This window comes from Polyodon spathula, chromosome 1, assembly GCF_017654505.1.
Source record: "Polyodon spathula isolate WHYD16114869_AA chromosome 1, ASM1765450v1, whole genome shotgun sequence".
NCBI lineage: Eukaryota > Metazoa > Chordata > Actinopteri > Acipenseriformes > Polyodontidae > Polyodon > Polyodon spathula.
The window spans coordinates 16121030-16145692 of NC_054534.1; the positions used below are offsets into that span (position 1 = coordinate 16121030).

Consider the following 24663-nt stretch of genomic DNA (forward strand, 5'->3'; position numbering starts at 1 on the left):
TGTATAGAAATTGAATTTCAATAATTTTGAAGTTTGTATGTGTGTTTGCAAATTAGGGCAGATCTACTGGGACAGTCCTACCTCATTATTGCAGTATTGAGCATACTGTCTGTGTGTGCTTTATTTTTCTAAATTTATACTTGGCATAATAATTTGGCCTGAAATATAATGTAACATTTTGGAACCTTTTGCATAATGTAGTGCTGATTTTTTTTGACACAATCATAGAAAACCTGTTTAAGGACAGGTTATTGGATTTCCCATATATTACTATTTTTTCACTGTTAACCTTAGAAAGGAACACAGGAACTTTAGAAAAAGATAACCCTTGGAAAACGTAATTTCATAAATAACATGACATACACACAATTCATTTTCTGGTCTGCTGCGTGAATGGTGATATGCTTCTTATAGTACAGCAGCGGTGTGGAGTTACCTTTCCTAGGCCTGTAGACATGGTTTTATATAGAATTTGATTTTATTTGCGTTTGTCCAGCTGTTTATTTAACATACATTTGTTGTGCTCTATGTGCGAGGAAAGATTTTCTTGCAACATGTACTGTATTTGGGAATTTCACATGAAGTCATTGAACTGAGTGAAAACTGATCAGCAGAGATCAGTCGACATGCTGTAACCAGGTACTGTATTTAGAATTACAAACTGAAATCTGTAAATACAGGAACGAGACACGCTGCACAATCCAATAACCTAAACCCTCAGAAGGATCTGGCATTCTAGAGCCCCCACTTGAAAATCTTCCATGCGCTGGCCAGCTACGGTTTTATTGGAATTTTATTTATTGTATAGCAAGTTGGTTTAACATTTTTTCCTGTTTGATCTTCAGTAAAACATGAAATCTGTTAACAGAAGTGTGCATTTTTACTTTCATTTGTTTTATCTTTTGCTCTTGTACTGTCTCTGTTGTCTGATTGCTTTTGATCTGTTCTCTTTCCTTGATTTGATGAGTGCTTGCATTTTATGAAAGAAACAAGTTATTCCGATCTTCATAACGTTTGCTCACCCTGCATTTAACACACAGTGCTGACATGTTGGATGTACCTAACAATTTTGAAAATAAAAATGTACTGAACAAAAAATACTCTTGAAAGGACACCGTTTCTATAGCAACCTAAAGAAGCCCTTGGTTATATACAACTATTCCCTTATAATAAAATTGCCTGACTGTAAAGACCACCTCTTGTAGTAATCAGATTTGCACAGGAGGCACATTTTATTGATTGAGGACTGTTCATCTGATTGTCATGTTATGGTTGTTCCTTTATTAGGTGTTTTATTTGAGCATCATTATCTAGTGGCCATGGACCTTACATAGTCTAGTTAATACATTGTGTTACTGAAGACCTAGGGTATAAATTGTTATTTGTGTTTTTACATATTTTTTGCAGACAAATACACAAAAGAACCCTATTTTTATGATACAAACTAACTACTATATGTTGGTGTAAGTGTTCAGTCCAATTCAGTAGATGCCTATATCTTCAGAACCACCACATTTTATTAAATGTTGGTTGCAAGTTATTCCACATGTTGTGGGGTGACAGTATGTATACGGTTGCAATACCATTTTATGCATTTTAATTAATCCAAAATGTTGGATTTTGTCATATCTCAGTATTTGTAATAGCTGATCGATTTTTTTTATTTTTTTTTTTCACATTCTTAATGCACAGCAGTTATTTGTGGTCAGAAAGAACACGTGGAATGCAGAATTGAAAGTTTTAAGTTCATTATTTAAGTGTGCTGTTACTACTAGTCTGGTCATACACGATATTCTCTGTGAACCAGTCTGATTTGTTCAAGATTTAAAATTGGAGGGCCCTTTTCTATGACGAGAAGGGATGGTTGTATAGGTGGCAGCTGTTAACGAGCACTAAAGCTTACCTAAAGCATACGTTTGAGTCGGACTCTCTCATTTTACTAAGAAGACAAGAAAAAAATAAGCTTTGGTTAAAAAAAATTACAGAAAGATTTGCTGCTCACCGTCAATCTGGTATTCCATTTTGTTCATGTAATAGTAGTAAAACCCAATGCCTTTGGCTTCTAATTACAAAGAAAATCCATCTGAGTGTAAGACCCAAGTTGCAAGCCAGTGGATCTGGACAAGCATTGTGAATAAGCTTCTGAATTAATTCTGTAGTGGTGGGGCCTACTGCTGTAAAGTACACCTCTAGTAGACCTGCAGAAAGGCCCTTTTTGCTTGATGTAGGCAACGCTGGAATCCGGCATCACAATCCTCTTCTACTTGTGGTTTGTGAAATATGCGTTGAGGAGAGGTGGGGGTGGAAATAAAACCACTTTCGGCCAACTCCTTTTTCCAAGATCTTTAATCTGCTGAGATTTCCTGCAGCGGTCCTCCTTACCAACTTCCTGCTGTGTCAAAGACCAAGCGCAGTCCTTTTCCTGTTTAGTTGTCTGTGGCCGGAGCTGCACTATTTCTCATTGTAAGACCTACCGTAAGCGTCACATGATTGAATCATCTACCCCCTCCCCTGTGGAGAATGGATGTCGCTGCCAGGTATTGCAACAATCACTCTGCCAAGGCATTGTCAAGGAATTTCTGCTTATTTTATACAGTTGTGACCACTGGTGGGAAAACTCCAGTGGTTTTAAATGATGGCACCCCTCCAGATTATCTTCTAGCCTGAAAAGTTAAAACTTAAATGTGCCTTTGTGAATGTTACTTATTTGTTAATGTTAGTTAGCCAATGCACAGGAGTTGCAGATATACGATTTTAACAATGGAAGATACATATTTACATTTTAACACTCCATCATTGGTGTTAACTATATTTCAGAAGTTCACACAGACCCTAATTTGCCTTAGGGTCTGTGTGAACTTTGAACTTTTATGGTTTTCAGTCTCTGTATTTTCTTCAATATTTTACATTGAAAAACTACATAGGCAGTTTTAAAATTCTTGTATAGTAGTGTATTTGTGTTCCAGATTTGTCAGTAAACCACTTATTCAGTTGTGACAAAACTTGAATCTGAGGATACATGCAGAAATCTGCCTATGTCTCTATGGCAGGGATGCAATTTAATGGGCCCGGTTTCTCCACAGCAGGCATTGACAGTACTGAGTGGGCAATTTGCCTATAGTGTTAAAATGTAGGCCACTGTCTATTTTTATTTTTCTTTCAAAATATGATTGAAGATGAAAGCCTAACACACAGTCTCAGTGTAGAGTTATACAAACCGTGACATTTAAAGGGAGTTAAAGTTGGTGGAAAACCTTATGTGCTATTTTCAGACATTTAAAAAAAAAAAAAGACAACAGTAAGAAACAAAAGCTGTGCCTTATTACATTTTTTTTTTTTTTTTTTTTAAATATCCAGCAGTTCACTTTCTTGGCATCCAGAAGAAGCTGAGTTTTGGAATGTCGGTCGGTCATGCAGTCTTTAGAGAAAATACAGGAGAAATGGCACAGACCAGGGCAAAGCATATATATAATGCAGCCAGATCAACGGGTACTCTGAACTGTAACTGGCCACTACAGATTAAAGCAATATGTTTGGAGCTCTCTGCTATATTAGAAGAAGAAATCAGATACATATTAGCATTTTAGATATTTTAGTGGGGGGTAAAGTAGGGATTGAGATGTGTTACAGATACTAGCGTTTTTGCATTTGTTAATCGTATGATGTACTACACCTTTTACAGTTTACCTAGGTCCTGTACAAAATATGAGCAATATTTACAGCTTCCTTTCCTGACCTGTTTTTATGTAATTTATTTTATATTTGCCATTTTTCATGCAAAACTGCAAACGGTGTGGTAATTTGTAAGTTTAGTTGGCCCTGTTTGGTGCTTTCTCTCTTTCTACAGATTGCTGTTGCTTGGCCTTGCCTCCATTGTTTTGTTCTTCATTGTGTGTTGAGCTATTGTCCACAAGGTCTAGATTTTAGCTAAATTAGGTGTTACAATTAAGCCCTTCCACACTTTACAGAAAGATCATCCTAGTAGGACTTTTAATCTTCACATTGATCGATTTATCATATGATCTACAGTACAACTGATTTATCACACCTGTTTGCTAGTGATGTGAAATTGTATTGAAAGACAATTACACGTAATACAATGTAACAATGCATTTAGTGCAATTTTTTTTTTCTTCTGAGAAATTATGAAATGTGATACCATCCAAAGGTCTTCTGAAATACCTGGTATTCTATATTACCTAGATACTCAACTCCATTGATTCTCTATTGAGACATCAATCACGCTGTGTGCAAAGGGTTATGGGATATAAAGAGAGTTCGGGAGACGTTTTCTATTGAAAATCATGGCACGGTGTATGATTGAGCTGATTTTTATCAGTGTCTGAAAATATAAACAAATTTAAATATAAACTACAAAGTCTGTTTTACTCTTGCCCAGGGTGGCTTGACAAAATACATAACCTATTTTAATGATGACATACAGTAATGACACAAGGAAGTAGGGAGCACCCATGTCATTGAGGTGGGTAGTGGTGAGGGGGTGCATTCTGCCACATTTCTGCATGGTTTAAGCATGTGCTAGACTGTTAGTGGTCTACTTGTAGTGTCTGACAAAGCACTCCATTTTTGTAATGTGAATGATTTCAGCACTGGTCACAGCAAGGCAAGATCAACAAGAAGACAATTACTTTTGGAGCATCAAGGCCCCTGCAATACAAGACTGGCTGAAAAAAGGACTGGTATTTGCTAAGAAAATTGATTAATACTGTGGTGCAAAATATTCTCTTTCACGCAACATAAATATGCCTTGACTACTTTAAATCACACAAGTTATATAGAGCAGGGTGCAAAACTTTGGGACTGCCCCACTAAAAGTGACCTTTTGAAAGCTATAAACAAACTGGAATGTAAGCAAGTCTGCATTCTCAAGAAGTTGAGTGCACAGATGGCTGAACTATGAAAGAATGCAGTAAACACCCATATATAATCAATAATAGTTTAAATGTTGTCTTTCAGTGATTATAATTTATTATCTTTTAATACTGAAGCTGTTCATGAATAGTATTCCTCAATTTAGTTGCATATTATTACTGTCTTGTTGTGTATTATAATGGGTAACTTTACAGTTATTAATAAGGAATACAATTTGATCTCCTTGCTCAACAGATACATGCTCCGGTATTTCAATACATAGATGATAATATTTGTAATGTTAGATCTGTACAACACACAGGAATGAAGATTTAGGCTATTAGCTGAAACTGCTTCTGAACAAAAGACATCTACACTGTACTGCTAACAGTTAAACAATAAGGAAATAGTAATAAAAAAAAGAAAAAAACACTGTAGTTTAATAATGTAAATGTTTACTTTGCACCAAATAACAATTGGGAACCCTATCCGACTCCAGTACCGATTGGTGTCAACAACATTCCCTCTAAGCTTTTTAGGTACTAAGAAACTTGCTGTTTTAACTGAGAAAGGGTAAATTATCAGTGAAACGCATTAACCCTTTTAATATATTATTTTTGTTGCATTGTACAATTTTGAAACCGTATTCCAACACAAGTATCTCAGTAATTTTATGATTTGCTTTAAATTTAAACAAGACATTGTGGCTCTGCCTCTGATTCTGAATCATCATATATCATATATATATATTATATATATATATATATATATATATATATATATATATATAATAAATATATGGTCGGATACAGTCATCTAAAGTAGCCTTCAGAGTAGATTTCATCCTTAACTGGTAGCCTTCATATAATTGCTTTACTACTGTATAAAACACTGGCATTTGCTCTGCCTTCAATTGTAACCATCTTTAGGGCTACTGATTTTTCCACTTTTGGGAATATCAAATTAAATTTTTTCTCCACTGTTTATCAACGTATTAATAACTAAACATGGCATTTGTTACACAAAATATAATGTTGATAGTTAAAATAAGCATATTAATAAATATTACCACAATTATTTATTTTTAATTTTTATTAGAGGTTTTTTTTTTTTTTTTTTAAATAAGACTTGTTCTTATAGTGAGTAATGCACCTAAAGACACTTCAAACCTTTCATAATGTTTGTAAACATCACTGGCTCATTGCTGGCATTAAAATAAGCAGGAAAACCTAAGAGTTATGTTTATAGTCTTCCACTAACAGTGTAGTTCAGTCTACAAATAAACCTGTTTTGAAAAGATGTGTATCTTATTGCTGGCATTACAATAACAGTAAAAAATATGAAACGGTTTAGTAACAGTCAGGCAATGTCTTGTGACAGTAATCATGGGTACAGTACTCCACACATTAAGTTTGTCATTTTTACTGGCATAATAATAATCAGGATAAAATATGAAACACTATATATTATTTATATATATATATATATATATATATATATATATATATATATATATATATATATATATTATATATATATATATATATATGTGTGTGTACTGTTGACTGACTTGCTCTACACAGTTTCAGTGCTGTGTATCATTCGATTCTAATTTTAAATAGTGCCCCTATTAATGTAAACGCATAATTAATTCTCCCAATTGTCTCTTTGCCAATTATGCCTTGTTATTTGCTAAATTTAACAAGAGTTGTGTCTCCGGACAGAAAAATATGTATGAAACAAACAGTGTGTAGTGTAGTGCCTACACCAGGGCTTCTCAAACTCGGTCCTGGGGACCCCCTGTGGCTGCTGGTTTTCATTCCAACAGAGCTCTCAATTACTTAACTAGACCCTTAATTGAACCGATAATTTGCTTAATTAGACCTTTTATTTATTTATTTATTTATTTATTTTTTTTACTTGTTTTCAGCTCTTAAACAGTGGCATATTTCAAGTTAGCTATTAAAATTGATAAGTAACTTGAACTGCAACTGTTTAAGAGCTGAAAACAAGTCAAAAGGACTAATTAAGTTTGTGTATATGCCATGTTTAGGGGGTGAGTAATGATTACATTAGTTGTCATGACTGTGAGCAATGATTAGAAATAGAACCAGCATAACAGATTTGTTAGACTAGTTTTTTCCCCTAGTTTAGTCTGTATTTCCAATAGGGTTATTTGTACCTTTTATTGTTGCTGTGAACTGTTTAGCTGTTGCTGTTCTGTCTCAATGGCAGTGCGCTGGGTTTATTCATTTTTTAGAAAGGGGAAACCGTGATGCAGTTCGGTTTGCTGTTTTCTAATGTGACAGTGTAGGTGGTGTGAAACCCAGGAAAGAACAAAATTGCAGCACTCTGATTGGCTGAAACACTTAACAGCGTGTTGATGCAGAGTCGTTCTTGGGAAGGAATGTCGGTGTGGTTCAGTTTTGCGTACCATGTGAAACATTTCCGGGGGCGCTCCTGCGTGCGCAAACACGCACGCACACACATACACATTCACCTGATGGCTGTGGTATACACTCCAAAGTGAAGGGGGATAGAATTACCCACAATACATTGTAATGATTTGAGAACCCTGACTGTAGCAGAGAGCTGTAGAAAATGCTGACTCCAGACAACTCGTCCTCCACCCTTTTTCTCATGATTATTTTTCGTTTTTTTTCTTGTGATTTATTTTCCCTTGCATTTGGCTAATTCTGTGAAGAATGCCATAATCGCGTGGATGTGAAATCCTGTAGGCTTTGATTGCTGGGTTGAGTTTCCAATGAGTAATTTACAAAGCCAAAATCTGAGTTAGATTATTGCACTACTTTTTCCATTTATTTATTTTTAAACTATACTATCACATAGTACACATGAAGTTTTTTTTTGTAGGTCTTAAGTTGCAAAAATAAGTTGGTAGTAAAGGTTGCTAAGTTTGTTGCACCTGCACATTTGCTATTGGCAGTTGGGAACTCAAATAGACTGTACAATGGTGTGACACAAGACTGCCGGCATTAACTCTCTCTATGAAACCGATATCCTGCACTGCAGTGCACTTTTGTAAAATGATCCTTCTCCTTGATGCAGAATAAAGCCAGTCTCCCCAGATACAGGTAACCCTGTGCAGGTTGAAGAGGCCTGTGTTGCATGCCCTACATTTCAGTGTCATGGTCTATAGCTTGATACGGCCTTCGGGAAGCTGACCTTCAATATTTTGGTGCTTTACCTTATGCCCCCACCCTAAAAGTGATGTGTGCAATTTTATTTTTTTTTTAAGTGTAAATTGCTGCAAACCTTCCTTATTTCTGCAGCTTCACACACCACTCATGAGATTCAAGATTAGACACTGTACATTTAGGGCAAACTACTTAATCACTACAATGATTGTTAGAAAGGCAACACTTGCCAGAATCAATTTGCCATTGATTTGCAGAGTGTAAAATACTGATTATTGCCAGAAATTGTAACATTTATATACATTTTTCATATACAGTAAAAATGTTAACTGCCTTTGGATTTGTACACCTATTTACTATATATATATATATATATATATATATATATATATATATATATATATAGTGTGTGTGTGTGTGTGTCGACTCCACTTTCGTATTGGATAATTGCATACATCATTTAATTGCATAGCATCCATTGTATAATGCATTTTAATTCGGATAATTGCATAATGCAAACATCATTCGAGTGTTAAAAAAACAAACATTTGAGTGTTTCAGCAATATCGGTGACACAGAGCTCATAGCGCCGGCATGACAGAGGGAAAAGCCGGCAAGAAAGACACAGAAAATGGCAAAGCGAATCTGTAAAACTCAATCCCTCAGCACACTACGAGCCTTCGTGGAGGCAGATGGTTGTCAGTCTTATGAAAGTTTTTCACAGTTGTTTATCAGCTCAATCAGCCGAATAACAGCATTTGTAATCGCATTAACACCCTTGTTTTTTTAATTTTTTGTTGGGTTTGATTTGGTGACTTTGACATTGTCTCACAGTGTTCTATGATTCTCTCAGTTCCAGGGGGTCTCCAGTAACTATTTCAGTGACACAGTAATTTGACCTCATTACTGCGTGTATGATGGAGACAATATACTTGGGGCCTCATTTACTAAGCAGCGGTTATTTTGGCCAAAATTGCGGGAGGAAAAGTAAGATGACTGCGCAGAAATTCTAATTAGCAAACTGTGGGTGGCAGCAGGTCTGAAGTTGCGCGCTGTATTTATTCTGTTTGACGACAGGTGAAAGAACTTACTTACTGGTGGTGGCAGGGATAAAAATATGAGAGACAGATAAAAGAAAATATGCTGAAATTATTTTGTTTCAATTTAAAATAATATTGTATTATCTAGGTGTCCTACAACAATGTGAAGCCTACAACTCATCAGCATGGTTTGTTTTGTACTGTATTACATGTAGGATAGACAAAAAAAGCCTGCTAGGTATTCTTTTAAATTTAATTGTACATACAAATTCTGGTACCCATTTAGGGTTTTTACTGGACCAATACATTGCTCAAGGGTACATACAGCAGCAGTAGTGTCCTGGTATTGAACCCACCACCCTCCAGTCAACGGTCCAGAGCCCTCACTGCTCTACATTGTGTACATGTATAATGCGTTGCTCTCAGGACTACAACTCCTCTATTCATATATTTCAAAGTATATATATATTTTGGCATTGATTAAAGTTCTATATAAAAGTACTATATATATATATATATTTCTGTGTTTTCAATCTATTTGTTTGTTTAGCAAAAATATTAATAGCCTAATAAATATGAGGGCATGTTAAACGCGGTAATCATGTTCCTCATACGGTAAACTCTTCATAAATAAGGCCGTTAGTGTCTTCACATGTGGTACACAGGTGTAGTCAATGATTTTCAATAAAGTTCCCATTCCAGTTAATCATTTCACTGCCATGTTGATATTGATATGATAGATATTTTTTACATATCCATTTTCTTATGAGATTCACCTTACATTATGCCCCTGGGTATACTTCTGTTTTTGTTCACGTTCTAGTTTTGTCTGGTGTAATTGAAGACACTCTGTTTATAAAACCGCTACAGGTTTACAAATAATTGATATTGACTGCATCACATTCTCTAGGCTTCCAGTTAAGCCTGCTGCATTGAGTGGTTTGGTATGAAGACTCTTTTAAACTAAGGAGTGACAAAGTGCCCACCCCTGTGTGTATTTTCTGTATATGTTGCGTTTGGTATGTTAAATTTAGGCACGGGATTGTACATCACTTCATGTGCATTTAAAGTATTTATTATGTGAGCACGAGGTTGCACATGATTAATTCACGTGCTGGGATTCAAGTGAATAATTAATAGGTAATTGAATCCCAGCACAGCAGTGTATATAGATGCACGTTTTACTCACTCGGGGTTGATGGGTGTTCAGTGAGTAGGGAACGGGAGAGAGAGGAGGAGAAACCAAGTTAGCTATATATCAATTGCTGTTACGTGCTGGTGAGACCAGCACGGTACTTGTTTATTTAAACTCACTGTGTTTGTAAGTGTGTATCTGCTCACCATTTGTTAATTGTTAGTCTGTTTTTTGTTTTGGCGTAAAGTGCCATGTCCTGTCTTCTGTTTGTTTAAACCTTTTATTTTCAATAATCCGGAGCAAGCAAGCGTCTTCATCATTTCATCTCACCTGTCCTGTCTCTGTATTCATTTCCTGGTTCTGACGTCTCCACTCAGCCGTCTTTGTGACAAGGAGAAATTGCTTTTTTTTTTAATCAACCTACTGTAATTAGTTATTTTAAAGATGCTATGTAACATTTACCTTTCCAGTTCACAGTTTTTTTTTTTGTTTTTTTTTATTTAGTGACTCTTCACTGCACATCTGACAGCTGCATACATTTGGTTTAATGTATACTTATTAAAGGCCAATTACTGAACAATGTAGAAAACAGAACAGTAAGTGCCCTCTGTTTCCAGAGAAGCAGCTTATCCAATTGCTATGAATCTGGACATACTTAGTTCTTTCTTGACTTTGGACGGGCAATAGTAAGTAGTCTTGGACCCCAAAGGTCAACCAGTGGCCCTTGCATATCGGCCAACAGGGATGCCAAATTGAGTACTGCAGGGTATCACAAGTTGCTTACTTTTATGCCTTTGAGATCATATTATTATAATAGTTAATTTTTACAATAATACTGGGAAGATAAACAGTATTTTAGCCAGGATATGATTTAAAAAAAAAAAAAAAAAAAACCCTGTATCAAAAATAGTAAATGTATTATCAAAATCCATTGTCTTATTGTGAGGTGGTGAAATGACACAGATAAAAATCCTGAATGTAGCTGACTAATATTTCAGGTGCAGCACAGAAACCAGGATCAGAGGACACAGTTGGAAATTAAGTGGAGATGGACTTGGGACAGAGGGTAGGAGACACTTCTTTGCACAGAGGGTGGCAAGGGTATGGTATGGGTTACCTAGTCATGTTGTTTTTGCCAAATAACTAGTATATTTTAAGACTCAACTTGACAAAGTTTTCAAATCAGTAAGCTACAGTACTAGGAACCAGGCGAGCCTCCTCTCGTTCATACAGTGAATGTGGCAGGTAGGTTAGCTGAGGTTACACGCTCCTGAGCTAGACTAATGAAAGCAACACTACACCCAAGGGACTGGTAACCTGAACATCATTACGTTTTGCATGTTTATTTGTTTGAAGAAAGAATATAAATTTAAATTAGTATATCTTTGCATCCAAATACAAAAATGTAAAAAGCAAATTGTGCAAGCTGTATTTTCAGATTGCTGCAGTTTGAAGCTTTCAACCTGGCAGGTGCAAACTCTGTTAGTTGGATTGGTCTTGTAAGCTCTGTTTGTTATTCAAAAATAATAAATAAGATTTGTACATTTTTTAAAAAGTATACATTGCAAATGAACTGCACTTAAAACCTGCATGTCCCTTTCTGATCACAGACATTTTTAAACCACAAAAGCAAGATATTGAGTAAATTGGAAACGCTGATAACCCTCATCCAGTTTGCTGTTCATAAGCCTGTATTATTGTAGCCCTGTTTTTCAGAACTAGAAACTTGAAATGCATCATAGGATCAGTGGACCCAAAACAGCACTAAAATACAGAAAAGAGGTGCTAATCTGGATGCAAGTTAATACATTTCCCAATATCCTTTTCACTGAGATGTCAGAACTAGGGTGATTTTGTTTTATTTAAAAAAAAAATTAGAAACCCGGGGGGCTCCAAAATAATTTGCACTAACAGGAAATTTGTGTAAGTGAATTCGTATTGTAAGAATAAATGACTGCTAAATTTGTCTGGGACCATGTAGAACATTTGTAGCAACTGGAAATTTGTGCAGTCCTAGTTCGGTTTTAACGAGAATTGACTCTGCTGTGATCCCTTGATGACTGTCAACTACATTTTTCTATAACTTGCCCTTATGCGCACCCAGAAACACCACTTTGTTGATTGTGCAGTTTGTAGCTGAAGAAACTACCAAAAGATGATAAACAAAGGCTTCTTGCATTTCCCCACACATGTGGATAATAAGCACTTGCTCATACTGTATTACCCTGTCAGCACAAACCAATCAGCTGCTGATCTCCCTGTGCTTGGCTTCTGTCTCGGTACAGCAAAAAGTCTCAGGAAAATGGCATGCAGTTAAGGAATGTATTCCTGCAAAAACAAGTACTGGAGAAAACCTGAGGGTAGGAATGTTTTCAGCGTTGCTGCTGGCTATATGCGTGAGAATTTGTCAAGCAGCTGTTTTTGTTTTGTTTTATTACATGGCCTTTAAGGAGCAGCTAGGTTGTCCTGACCTGCACTCATTGTGAGTCACTAGAAATGTATTGTAATGGAATTTTTGTTTTAACTACTATATATATATATATATATATATATATATATATATATATATATATATATATATATATATATATATATATATATATATATATATATTAAAATTCCATCACAGGCCTATATATATATGGGCTGCAACGAAGGGTACATTTTGACCTTCGAGGGCATTCATTTGCATAATTTACTGGTGATGTCACTATAGCTACTATTATTTTATGGGTACTCCCATATAAGTGGAATACAACATTCACATGTATTTAAAAAAGTGTTATATAGAACAATAATAATGTTTTTATAATAAATACACGTTGTTGTAGCTTGCGTTGCACCAGCTGCAGCTGACTAGTGTTAGTGTTAATGATTAGTGTTAGTGTATATTTTGTATGTTTCAAACATATTCTACCACAGCACTTCTCTTACACTGTGTCGTACACTATATTCAGTACATATTTTACTGAAGCACTATAACCGCTATAGGTACACCCCCCAGTGCTTTGGATACTGTACCCTGCTCCATAAGTTTATACCTTATATATACATACATACATACGTACGTACATACACATAAATCTCAAATTGATATCTAAGGTTGACAGGCATTTTTATTGCATTTTGTTTTGAATCTATTTGATGCATCCACCAGCAAACCTTTGAATTGCTTTACGGACATCCCTTTGGTAGACCTTATCAGACCTATCTTTTGTAAGATATAATAAAATAACAAGTTAAAATGTGGTAAGAGGATATGTGAGGTAACTGTGAAACTGTATTTGTCAGTCTTTTTGTGTAGAATTGCAATATAGATATATTGATTCCCATCACACCAACACACTTTGCTTTTTCTGAGATCACTAAAATGCAGAATGTCTTACTGTGCTTGCCTTAATAGGCAAGGTTGGATTGGAAGAGAGGGGGGTGTACATTTGACTGGAGGGGACCCTTTAAACTCCTGTACATTTAATTCTCCTCTTTTATGATTTAATTAACTTTTGTAGCACACAATATAAATGCTTAGGGAAGCAAGATGCTTGTCATAATACAAGACAATACCATTTGGCAGTGTTTGGGGCCAGAATACAATTTTTTACTATGATGTGTGCTATGCTAATGGAGCTGAAGGGAGACAGAAGTCTCTATAGACAGGGTTTAAGTCAGTCTGAATGCTGAAAAGCGCTTCTGGTTAAGTGCTTCATCACTGAACAAAGGAAGTGCCAGTTCAGCGTAATGCAATCCATTGCTCAGTACTACATACAGGAATCAGTAATGCTGAAAAGAAACTTGATTTATAAAATTAGAGAAACATTATAATGAAGTGTCATTGTCAATACCATTCCTGTTTTTTTTTTTTTTTTTTTTATATATATATATATATAACATTGTAACACAAAATAAATTGTATGACATTTGAAAGTCAGTGGCAGTTAGAACACATGCCCCCCCCCCACCCCGACCCCCCCCCCCCCCCAAAAAAAAAAAAAAAAAAAAAAGAAAAGAAAGACAAATGTTCTTGGGTCATTCCAGCTCAAGTGAACCAATCTAAGGGGGGGGGGTGAGTAGGGTCTGGTGAATTTGTGCTCACCCCCCTTGCATCAATAATTTGTTTGAAAAGTCCATGAAACCAGCTTTTACATGATACAAATGTTGTTGTTTTTTTGGTTTAGGTAACCCTTCCTTACTAATGCAATATTCAGACACGTGCTTGCCTTGTGGAGCATTTCATCTATTTCTATTTCCTCTTCATCACATTTGCTTTAATAATCATCCTCCCCAGAATTTGGTCCTCTTCAGTTAAATTATTATATTACACTGTTTTGTTATCACGTGTTTATTACATCTGCTATAATACGTTTGCATTTTTAATAACTGCTTAACACACACAGTTCCCATTCACAGGTCGGCTTGTGTGGGAAATAAAAGTAAATTATTCTTAATACATTGTAACTAATAACAAACCATCAGGATTATTAACACTTAAATATGATGTAGTCAGTTAAACAAATTTAATAGAGTTTCTGGTGAATTAGGGCAGGGGCTATTGGCTGTATTAATGGTAGACAACAATTGATTTATGGTGTAGCTTTCAAGCGGAAATCTTGGGAACCCTTTTTCTAAGGTCTGTGAGGTGAGGTGTGAAACTGAAATCCTGCAATTCCCCAGCTTCCTGTATAATAGACATTACTCCCACGGACAGACGTTACCTTGTGTCTCTCTCTTTTCCGATTACTAATGTATTTTTTGTTTGTATTTGCTTCCAGCTAGTTAATGATGTGAACAGCATGTCATGCACAATATAAAAGCTTATCTCCTGTGTGTACCTGTGCACAGTCTGCATTGATTTGAATCTAGGATATCTGGGATCACTGGCTTTCTGCTCCACAGCTTACGTCTCTAGAACTGCTTCAAAAGTGAATGTAATTTTTTTCATGGTGAAATATTGTATTTTTTAAAAAGTTCTATGAAGTACAACATGTGGTGTTTTCTATCAATTGTCAAAAAATGGTATCCCGTCAATTTGTCACGCACTTTTCATCACCAACAATTCATCACGGACAATAACTCACCGATTAGGGTTACAAGCGCCGCACCAGTCATTTTCACCTGTAGCGTTGTTGCTGGTGATAAATTGTTGGTGATAAATTGTTTGTGATGAATTGTTGGTGATAAATTGTCATAGACCCTCAGAATATAATGAAATATAAAATATATTATTGCATGAGGGGGTGTATCCTTTTATATATATAAACTGCAGTGTACAAAATTGAAGGCATTTGAAAGAAAAGGTTTAAAACCTTTTCTTTCATATATATGTGTGTGTATATGTGTGTGTGTGTGTGTATATATATATATATATATATATATATATATATATATATATATATATATATATATATATATATATATATATATATATATGTGTGTGTGTGTGCTTTGGTTTACTAAGCAAATATAATGTGACCACTTTTTTGAGGTTTTATTTTTTTAGTCGTTCGTGGCAAAACAAACCTGATTGTTGAAAATGTTTGAACAGTGTTAAATGTATTGCTGGCTAATGATGGATAAATGTACAGCAGAATTGAGGCATTGTCTAATGTGTTTTCCATTTGCTAAGGTAATTCAGGCTTTTGTTTGAAATAAAACAATGTATTCATTGTACATTGAGAATGGCTTTCCACTTTTCAGGCCAGGTGCTGAATATACTGGATAACTAGCCTATAATAAATCATGTACTTGCCACTCCCTTATAAATGTCACTGTGCTGTGCAAGATGTAGCAGTCCTTCTTCATGACTTCACAAGGTTTATGCATGCAGAGAAAAAAGAACTTGCAAATATTTTGTAATTATATGGGAAGAAATACTTCCAGTATTTACCTGACCTTATACAAACACACACACTCAAAGGGGGGATTTGTTTTTCTACATCAATCTCTGAGGAGGTAGTGGCTTTAAAAAAAATTAAAAAAAAGTTGCTTCTCAGCTTTTTTTTATAGGTAGAGTATTTGAGAAATATGAAAGAAACCCGAGAAGGGGGTGGCTTATTAACTGATTTCCATATAGGCCTTTGCAATGTGATGCTTAATGTATTTATAATACCACTAGCAGACAGGCAAAACCTTTTAAGTGACCCTGAGCATGAAAACTAGAAAGGTGACTTTGAATACGCCCCTCCTACTAAACAAAAGCCCTGCATAAAGGCTAGTGAAGCAGGCCGTTTCACTTGTTGAATTTCCCTTTTTAGCTTTACAGCCCCTGGGTTGAATTGCAGTGCCACCATGTATCTGTTTCGCTTCTCCATTCTTTATTACCCCTCTAGAATATTAAAGGTAATTCTGCACCTTCCATGGTCCTCCCACTGTAATCCTAGTTTGCAAGTTTCTGTTACTTTTCAGTTATTATCCTGCCTAAAACTGGAGTGGAAAATAAATTAAGAACAGCAAAGGAACCTATACCTCGATGAACTTACTATTTGTTTATTATTTATTTATTTATCCTCAGAGCACAAAAGATAACAGCATTCAAGCTCAAGTGGCCAACAGACTTGGTTAGTACTGTGTTGTAAGCTGAGTATTACATTCTCTAGGCTTCTCTAAGCAGAAAGCGGTGCACTGTAAAGGCTCATTTCCAGCTGTGTTACAGGAATTTGCATATAAAGCTTTAAAATGGATTACTTGTCACTGGCAGTTTTAATTCAAACTTATTCCAGTAAAAGAAGTTGGTCTGGATATTGGAAAATGATGAATGCAGCATATTTATCAATGGATGTGGCCTTTTTTTAAATATGGATTTGATGTCAGTGCTGTGGGTAGAAAAGCAAAGAAATTGGTATAAGGAGCAGAGTGGTGATATCTGACCAAACTTTTTTTTTTTTTTTTTTTTTTTAAGACAACCAGATAGAAAAAAAGACCAGCCACATAAAGATGTAATATATAAAATACGTTTCAAAACAATTCAAAGAAGACATGAGGCCAACTTGGGCCCCTGTTTCATTCATGAAAAAAAAAAAAAAAAAAAAAAAAAAAAAAAAGAAAGAAAAAAAAACTCAAATATGACCCAAGTTTGGCTGGTCCAAATTTTATTTTGTAACTTGGCCTTGTTTGTAGAGATCACATTTATCCTGTTCATAATTATATTCTGACTTGGCTGTGTTTGTGCATGTGAAATTTTATGTATTACCGTTTGCAACCTTAGTGCTGCAACGTCAACTAATAGGCCACCCTTGGCTTCAGTAGCTTCATGAAGATGATAATTGCAGTATAGGCTGAAGGCACTACCTATTTACAGAGATCTAACTTGTTAGTTATATTTGCATTCTGTATTTGGTAAGATTTAATAAAGTATCCGTGCAGCTTTTGAATTTTTAAAATAATTTTGAAAAAATAATCATTTAACTTGGGCATTTTGTGAACAATAATAAAACGTTCCTAAGTAGTACATGCATCAGAACTTACGTACAGTAGATGCTGGTTCTTGGCAACCCTGATAGACTTTCAGTTAGTAACAACATTTTCAAGGGAACCAATCCAAGTATGGGTAGCAGAAAAGTTTGGCATCTCAAAATCTGTATCCCCTATTTTGAAATTGGCTACGAAGCTGCACGCAAAATTGAGTAATTTACAGCTGGAGGTGGCGGATTGTAAAAAAAAAAACAAAAAACAAAACAAATAGCATTGGACAACTACTTCTTTTAAAATGGCTTCTGTATTAAATGCAAGTCCTATATACAAACTTTGTTTACTGTTTTTAAGGATATCGATAGTACTTACGTTGTTGTAGTACTATGTGTATAATACTGGACATACTACTTTTTTGTTATTCACACATCCACGTAGTGTTAGTAAACAGTTGTTTGTTCTGCTATTTGGTGTTTTTCGTGTTTACTTTTTAAGACATGTATTTCAGTGCGCTGTTTCTACAACTATAGTATACATTGTTTTTCCATATACAATCACTTGAAAATGTAGCTTCTCGTTTTATAACGTTCGGTTAGTAGCAACTTCTTGCTGGAAACAGAGAGGTTGCTTATAAGCGGCATCTACTATATTTATGTGTTATTGTATTATCCCTTTCACAAAGACGAGTTATGACAGCTCAGAACCGGCACTAATGTGACATTCAAAGCAAATCCAGAATAAGGTTCTTCAGGATATAAGAACATTTCCAAGGCATTAAATATCCCCCAGAGCACAGTAAATTCCATTATTAAGAAGTGGAGAGAATATGGCACAACTGTGAATCTGTGTAAAACAGGCCGTCCTCAAAAACTGAGTATCCGGGCGAGAAGGGCACTAGTCAGGGAGGCCACCAAGAGGCCTATGGCAACTCTAAAGGAGTTACAGTCTTCCAAGGCTGAGCTGGGAGACTCTGCATACGGCAACAATAGCCTGAGTGCTTCACAAAACTGGCCTTTATGGGAGCGTGGCAAAAAGAAAGCCATTGTTGAAAAAAACTTGCATCAAATCTTGGCTAGAGTTTGCCAGAAGGCATGTGGGAGATGTTGAGACCAAGTGGAAGAAGATTCTATGTTCTGATGAGGCCAAAATAGAGCTTTTTGGCCTCAACGGTAGGCGCTATGTTTGGCGCAAGCCTAACACCGCACATCATCCTGAGAACACCATCCCTACTGGGAAGCATGGTGGTGGCAGCATCATGCTATGGGGGTGCTGCTCTGCATCAGGGCCTGGAAAGCTTGTGAAGATAGAGGGCAAAATGGATGCAGCAAAGTACAGAGAAATCCTGGAGGAAAGCCTGCTGAAGTCTGCAAGAGACCTGGGACTTGGGAGAAGATTCATTTTCCAGCAGGACAATGACCCCAAACATACAGCCAAAGCCACACTGGAAGTCAATGTCCTGGAGTGGCCTAGTCAAAGCCTGGACCTCAATCCAATTGAGAATATGTGGAAAGAGTTGAAAATTGCTGTTCAAAAGGTCCCCATCCAACTTGACGAAGCTTGAGCAATATTGCAAAGAAGAATAGGCAAAAAGTGCAGTGTCCAGCTGTGCAAAACTGGTAGAGACTTATCCAAATAGACTCATGGCTGTAATTGCTGCTGAGGGTGCCTCTACCAAATATTGACTCAAGGGGGTGAATACTTATGCAATCAAGTATTTTCAGTTTTGTATTTGTAATTAATTTAGATAAATTTGTAGATTTTATTTTTCACTTTGACATTATCCTCTTGCAGCCATGCTAGCAATAATTATAGGCAACCAAGCCTGTCCAGCATTTTTATACATGCTAAGCATGCTGGGATGTTGTTTGCTTAATTAACGCATGAGCCACACCTGTGTGGAAGGCCTTGCTTTCAATATACTTGATGTCTTTCATTTACCCAGGTGTTTCAATTATTTTGTCCACTACCTGTGTGTATGTGTGTGACCACTGCAAAATTATCAGTTTCTCTGGTTTTATTATTTATAGGTATGTGTTTGGGTAAAATGAACATTTCTGTTTTATTCTATAAACTACTAACAACATTTCTCCCAAATTCCAAATAATTGTCATTTTAGAGCATTTATTTGCAGAAAATGACAACTGGTCAAAATAACAAAAAAGATGCAGTGTTGTCAGACCGAATAATGCAAAGAAAATAAGTTCAGATTCATTTTTAAACAACACAGTACTAATGTTTTAACTTAGGAAGAGTTCATAAATCAATATTTGGTGGAATAACCCTGATTTTCAAGCACGGCTTTCATAAGTCTTGGCATGCTCTCCACCAGTCTTTCACATTGATGTTGGGTGACTTTATGCCACTCCTGGCGCGCAAATTCAAGCGGCTCGGCTTTGTTTGATGGCTAGTGACCATCCATCTTCCTCTTGATCACATTCCAGAGGTTTTCAATGGGGTTCAGGTCTGGAGATTGGGCTGGCCATGACAGGGTCTTGATCTGGTGGTCCTCCATCCACACCTTGATTGACCTGGCTGTGTGGTATGGAGCATTGTCCTGCTGGGAAAACCAATCCTCAGAGTTGGGGAATGTTGTCAGAGCAGAAGGAAGCAAGTTTCCTTCCAGGACAACCTTGTCCCTCTCTAGCTCTGGGAGCGACGGCAGCTCCTCGCCCCTCTCTGGCTCTCGGGAAGGCGGCTCGCCCCTCTTTATTGGAGTGACCGGGGCATCTCCCATGTCTACCGCCAGGTAATTAACCACCATGAGGGCAACCTCTGGGAAGGACGCTGGGTGGTGTTGTTCCTCCCACTGTTCCCACCTCTTCCCATCTCGACGCCACAACGTGTTGATAACTATGTGGAGATCGTGGACGAGGTCTGCCTCAGGGTGCATCAACCAGTCCCAGATCTCCTGGGACGGTGGTGAAGGTGGTGGTGCTGGAGGTAGTGGGGTGGCCCCTGATGCCCGGGGTGAACACTGCATCTCTTCCTGGGCCTGGCTGTAGGGGCATCCTGCCCAGTTGTGGCCATCCTCCTCACACCGGCCACACCAGTTTGCCGGTGGCACATCTGGGCAGGACCGCCAACGATGGTCCTCCTTCCCGCACCAGGAACACCAGGGGAAGAGGCTGGCCGGGTCCTCCAGCGGTGGCTGCAGCAGCTTACATTTCTTCAGCTGCTGCTTGTCCTGCCTTTGTCGCTGTCTGCTCTTCTTTCCCATAATCCCCCCCCAAAAAAAAAAAAAAATACTTCTGAGCCTCTAGGTGGCGCTCTCCCACTTCTGACACCAAATGTGGCAGGCTGGCGAGTGGATAGAGGCCCAGAGACAGTCTGTAGTTCAGAAAAATAACTACTTTATTATAAATAAACACAAAAATGAAAGGGCACAAGGGCCAAAATAAAGGGATTTAAACAGAAATAAAGCAAGACAAAAAAAAACAATTTCCAGACCTTCACTGGATTCAAACTTTCAAACATACAAACAAACCACCAACCTGCTTCCTCAGCTCCCTCTTCCGAAATGAGAAGCAGAGGCCTCCTTTTATGTCAGGTGGCTGGGCGCTGATTGATCGTTAATTAACCTAATCAACTAATCAACCCCAGCCACCTGAACATAATAAACCCAGGCAGGTAGGGGCAATTAACCCCATCCTTGCCAATTTAAAAAGGGCAGAGCTTTGCTCTGCCACATGCACATATTCCAGATTGGGCTGTTATTTATTGAGTTATTTAATTAAAATTGTGTTGTATGTTTTACTATTTACTATTCAATATTGCCTATTGTATTGCGGATTGCAATTAAGTGTCGATGCATTTTTTTTACATGTGTATAGCCCTGTGGCAAAGTGTGTAAGTGTATGCAGATGAAGGCAATACAGCAGTGCTGAAGAAACAGACAGACAACGATATCCAGGTGCAAGGGTGTTTATTAGTTGTCTTTTGTCCAGAGCCTGACAGCAAACAACAGTAAACAGTAATGATGTGCAGTGATACAGCGGCGTGTATCACTTTATTTATAATCCCCGGGTTTGACCCTTAACCAAAAGTCCCATTGTTTTATACACCCATACATCACACAAAACACATACACAGTTACTTTATTGAGTGAATTAATGCTCATGGTGCAAAATACCGTTCTCTATGAAACAAGGGAAGCACTGGTGTTCGGGTTTGATACTGACCTTTGGCTACAGCTGCGGATCCTGTTAGTCTAATAAAAAACAAACAGTTTTTATTTTAAAAAAACTTTGTGTGTGCTTCACTGATTTTAGTATTCAATTATACGACAAGTTAAAAATTGTAAAGTTCATGAGCAGCACTCTCTATAGATGCCTCATCCGCCCTGTACCAGTAGATGCGCTGGTGCCCGAGCGAGCTCTGCACTAATGTGACGTGCATTTTTACAGAGTGAAGTCGGAGAATCAGCTGCAAGACAGACACAGATCTGTTTGTGTTAGTGCTTTGTAAGAATGGTCTCAAAATGATATGTTTACCTCGAGAGGCTGGAGTCTCGATTTGAGGTTGATATGTATATTAATAACTTGCGAAAGTTAATAAACTGAGTGCAAAGGTTGTTGCCAGTTACTGTGAAAAATGCACGCAGTTTAGCCTTAGAGGGAACGCTGACCACTACTGTTCTTAAATCTGTTACAGCTTCAATTTTTTAGAGGTCTGTTTTTTTTTAATATATTAATAATACTATTAGGGCATTTGGAAAATGTTAACTTAATTGATCCTGACACTGTTGGTATAACTGACACCTGACTGAAGGTTGTTTCTTTCAAAGTGCTTTAATGTGCTGTCCTTGGCAGGATATGATGTTATTTCTTGCAGTTAAAGCGATTGAAATACCTTTTAAGGATAGGCCTATTTAAGCTCTTCTGTACAAAAGCAGCATGAAGGTACAAATAACAATTAACTAAAATTAATTTCTTTCTGATTTCCCTTTTGCTTTAAAGTATGGTGCACATAAGTGTTGTATCCCTCTTGATAAAAACAAACTTGTGTTTTTTCCTTAGCGTTTCTGCTTTTACATAAAGGTATTTGTGCTAAACAGGGTTTTACATTTGTGATCTGCAATAACAGCACACTATTAAAATACCTGAAAACAATATTTCCAGTGGGAATACCATAAAATCATTTAAATAAATGAAATATACATTTACAGTACAGTAGGCCATCATTGACTTATTTGTGTGTTGCTTTTATGTATCAGCATAAGTATTTTAGGAAGAAAAAAAAAAAATTGTTTTAACACCTAAAAAGGTAAATCACAATATTATACTGTTTCACTGTGGCATTTATTTATTACTCAGTGTCCTAGAAATTGAATACATTTTATATACATTTGTATTCTATATTTAGAAAAGGTTTTTGCCCTGCCTACCTACCCTATTTTTTCCCCCACCATTACTGGAATCGCAACATTCATTTTGTTTGGTCTAAACAGGAAAAAGGCAAGTTGTTTTTGGATCAGTTTTAAAGTTTTTACACAAACATGGGCGTGGAAATTGGATAAATACACACTAGGGAATTCAATGGTTTTAGTCTGTTAGAAATCTGGGTGGAAACAGACGACTTAGGTTTGCATTAAGCTCTGTGGAAAGGACACAAATGCTGCTATACAGAAGATTGGGGTTCAGAAAGTCTGCTCTAAGCATTAAATTGTGGACCAGTAAATGCCCTGAGCTTTTTATTTATATGTGATTATTACTTAAAAATATATATAAGTAAGAATGCCCCAAACTACATTTCTAGGCTGCTGTAACTTGTAAAATCAGGTTACAAGCACAGTCACCACATATAATGATGAAAAGAACAGCATCACTAAAGAACATCTTTTTGAGTTGTCATTCAGCACTGCACAGCTAAAGATATACCTTACAGGACTTTCCCCTCCATACTGTTATAATGGACAGTATTTGCTTCAAATGTAGTGTGGAGGGCTTAGGAGAGAGCTGTCTGCCAGAGACTCCCTCCTGCTCCCTGTCAACAGGCCAGATAATTGGAGTGAAAAACTGCTTTTGTTTGGCTAGCCGTATCTGGTTACCAATCGAGTGGAGAGCTTCAATAATTGATACAGTAGACAACAGAGCAGGCGTATGCACAGCAACCCCCAGCTCTTAGCCAGTGAGTGTGCCTGCCTGTCTGTAGGGCAGCTGTTCACAGTGTAATCCAAAGAGGTGGTGTTTCTAGGGAGATTGCTAATCAGCCTGTTGAAGCAGTGTCTTTTTTTTTTTTTTTTTTTTTATGACGATGACGCCTGTATCCTTTCAGGCAAGGCTATTGGGTTGCGTGTTCTAGTGACAGATTGGCTGTCTCCTAAGGTTAATTTATTTGTCCACAACAAAGGTTTTTTTTTTTTTCCCCTTCCTATTCCACTGTCAAGCTTAGCCTGTACTCACTCCCGCCCTCTTTTTGCCCTCCCTTTGTGCTTGATATCTTCCTCTTTCTGCCTGTGTCTCTCTTTGCTTCACTATCGTACTCGCTTCTCTGGGGCAACCTTCCTCTCTTGCACCCTCCTGGTCTAAATGACCTTTTCCCCCCTTTTCACTGCATGCTTAATTTGTATATTACTGCTGAACCCCTCTCTTGCTTCTTTGCTCTTCTGTTAATGGATGTGTCCAGAGCAGACGACTAGACTGCAATGCTGTTGAAGTGTAACAGGTATTCACTTTTGTGTTATTTCAAACTTGTTGTGGTGTTCAAATTAAAGCTCTAAAGGTTTAAAGGTATAATGGGAGGGAAAAGCAAATCATTGTAAATAAAACATTGCAGATTTACTTAATATTTTAACTTTAAAAAAAAAAAAAAAAAAAAAAGTCATTTTGAATTTCTTTTTTTTTAGTCTTTAGAACAGGGGTCTCCAACCCTGGTCCTGGAGAACTACTGTGGCTGCTGGTTTTCGTTTCAACCAATCTCTGTTACTTAATTGAACCAATTAGTGGCTTAATTAGTCAAGATTAACAGGTGTTCCAGATCTTTTAGCCGCTGAAGACAGTGCTTTAGAATATCTTCATATATTGTACACGTGTCAAAATGAACGTAACGTGTAATT

At 36.9% G+C, this 24663-nt stretch overlaps 1 protein-coding gene across 7 annotated transcripts in view; it reads left to right on the plus strand.

Moving 5' to 3' along the window:
- LOC121314707 (polypyrimidine tract-binding protein 3-like) overlaps positions 1-24663 on the plus strand; it is a 77255-nt gene that overhangs the window by 15677 nt on the left and 36915 nt on the right. Inside the window, exon 1 of one of the 7 annotated variants that reach the window (XM_041248267.1) lies at positions 11128-11271. The exons of 4 other annotated variants lie outside the window; for them this stretch is intronic. In XM_041248267.1, the coding sequence (XP_041104201.1) occupies positions 11254-11271 (18 nt within the window). In that variant the 5' untranslated portion in view covers positions 11128-11253. 2 more of the 7 variants (XM_041248291.1, XM_041248277.1) reach the window with 2 other exon arrangements.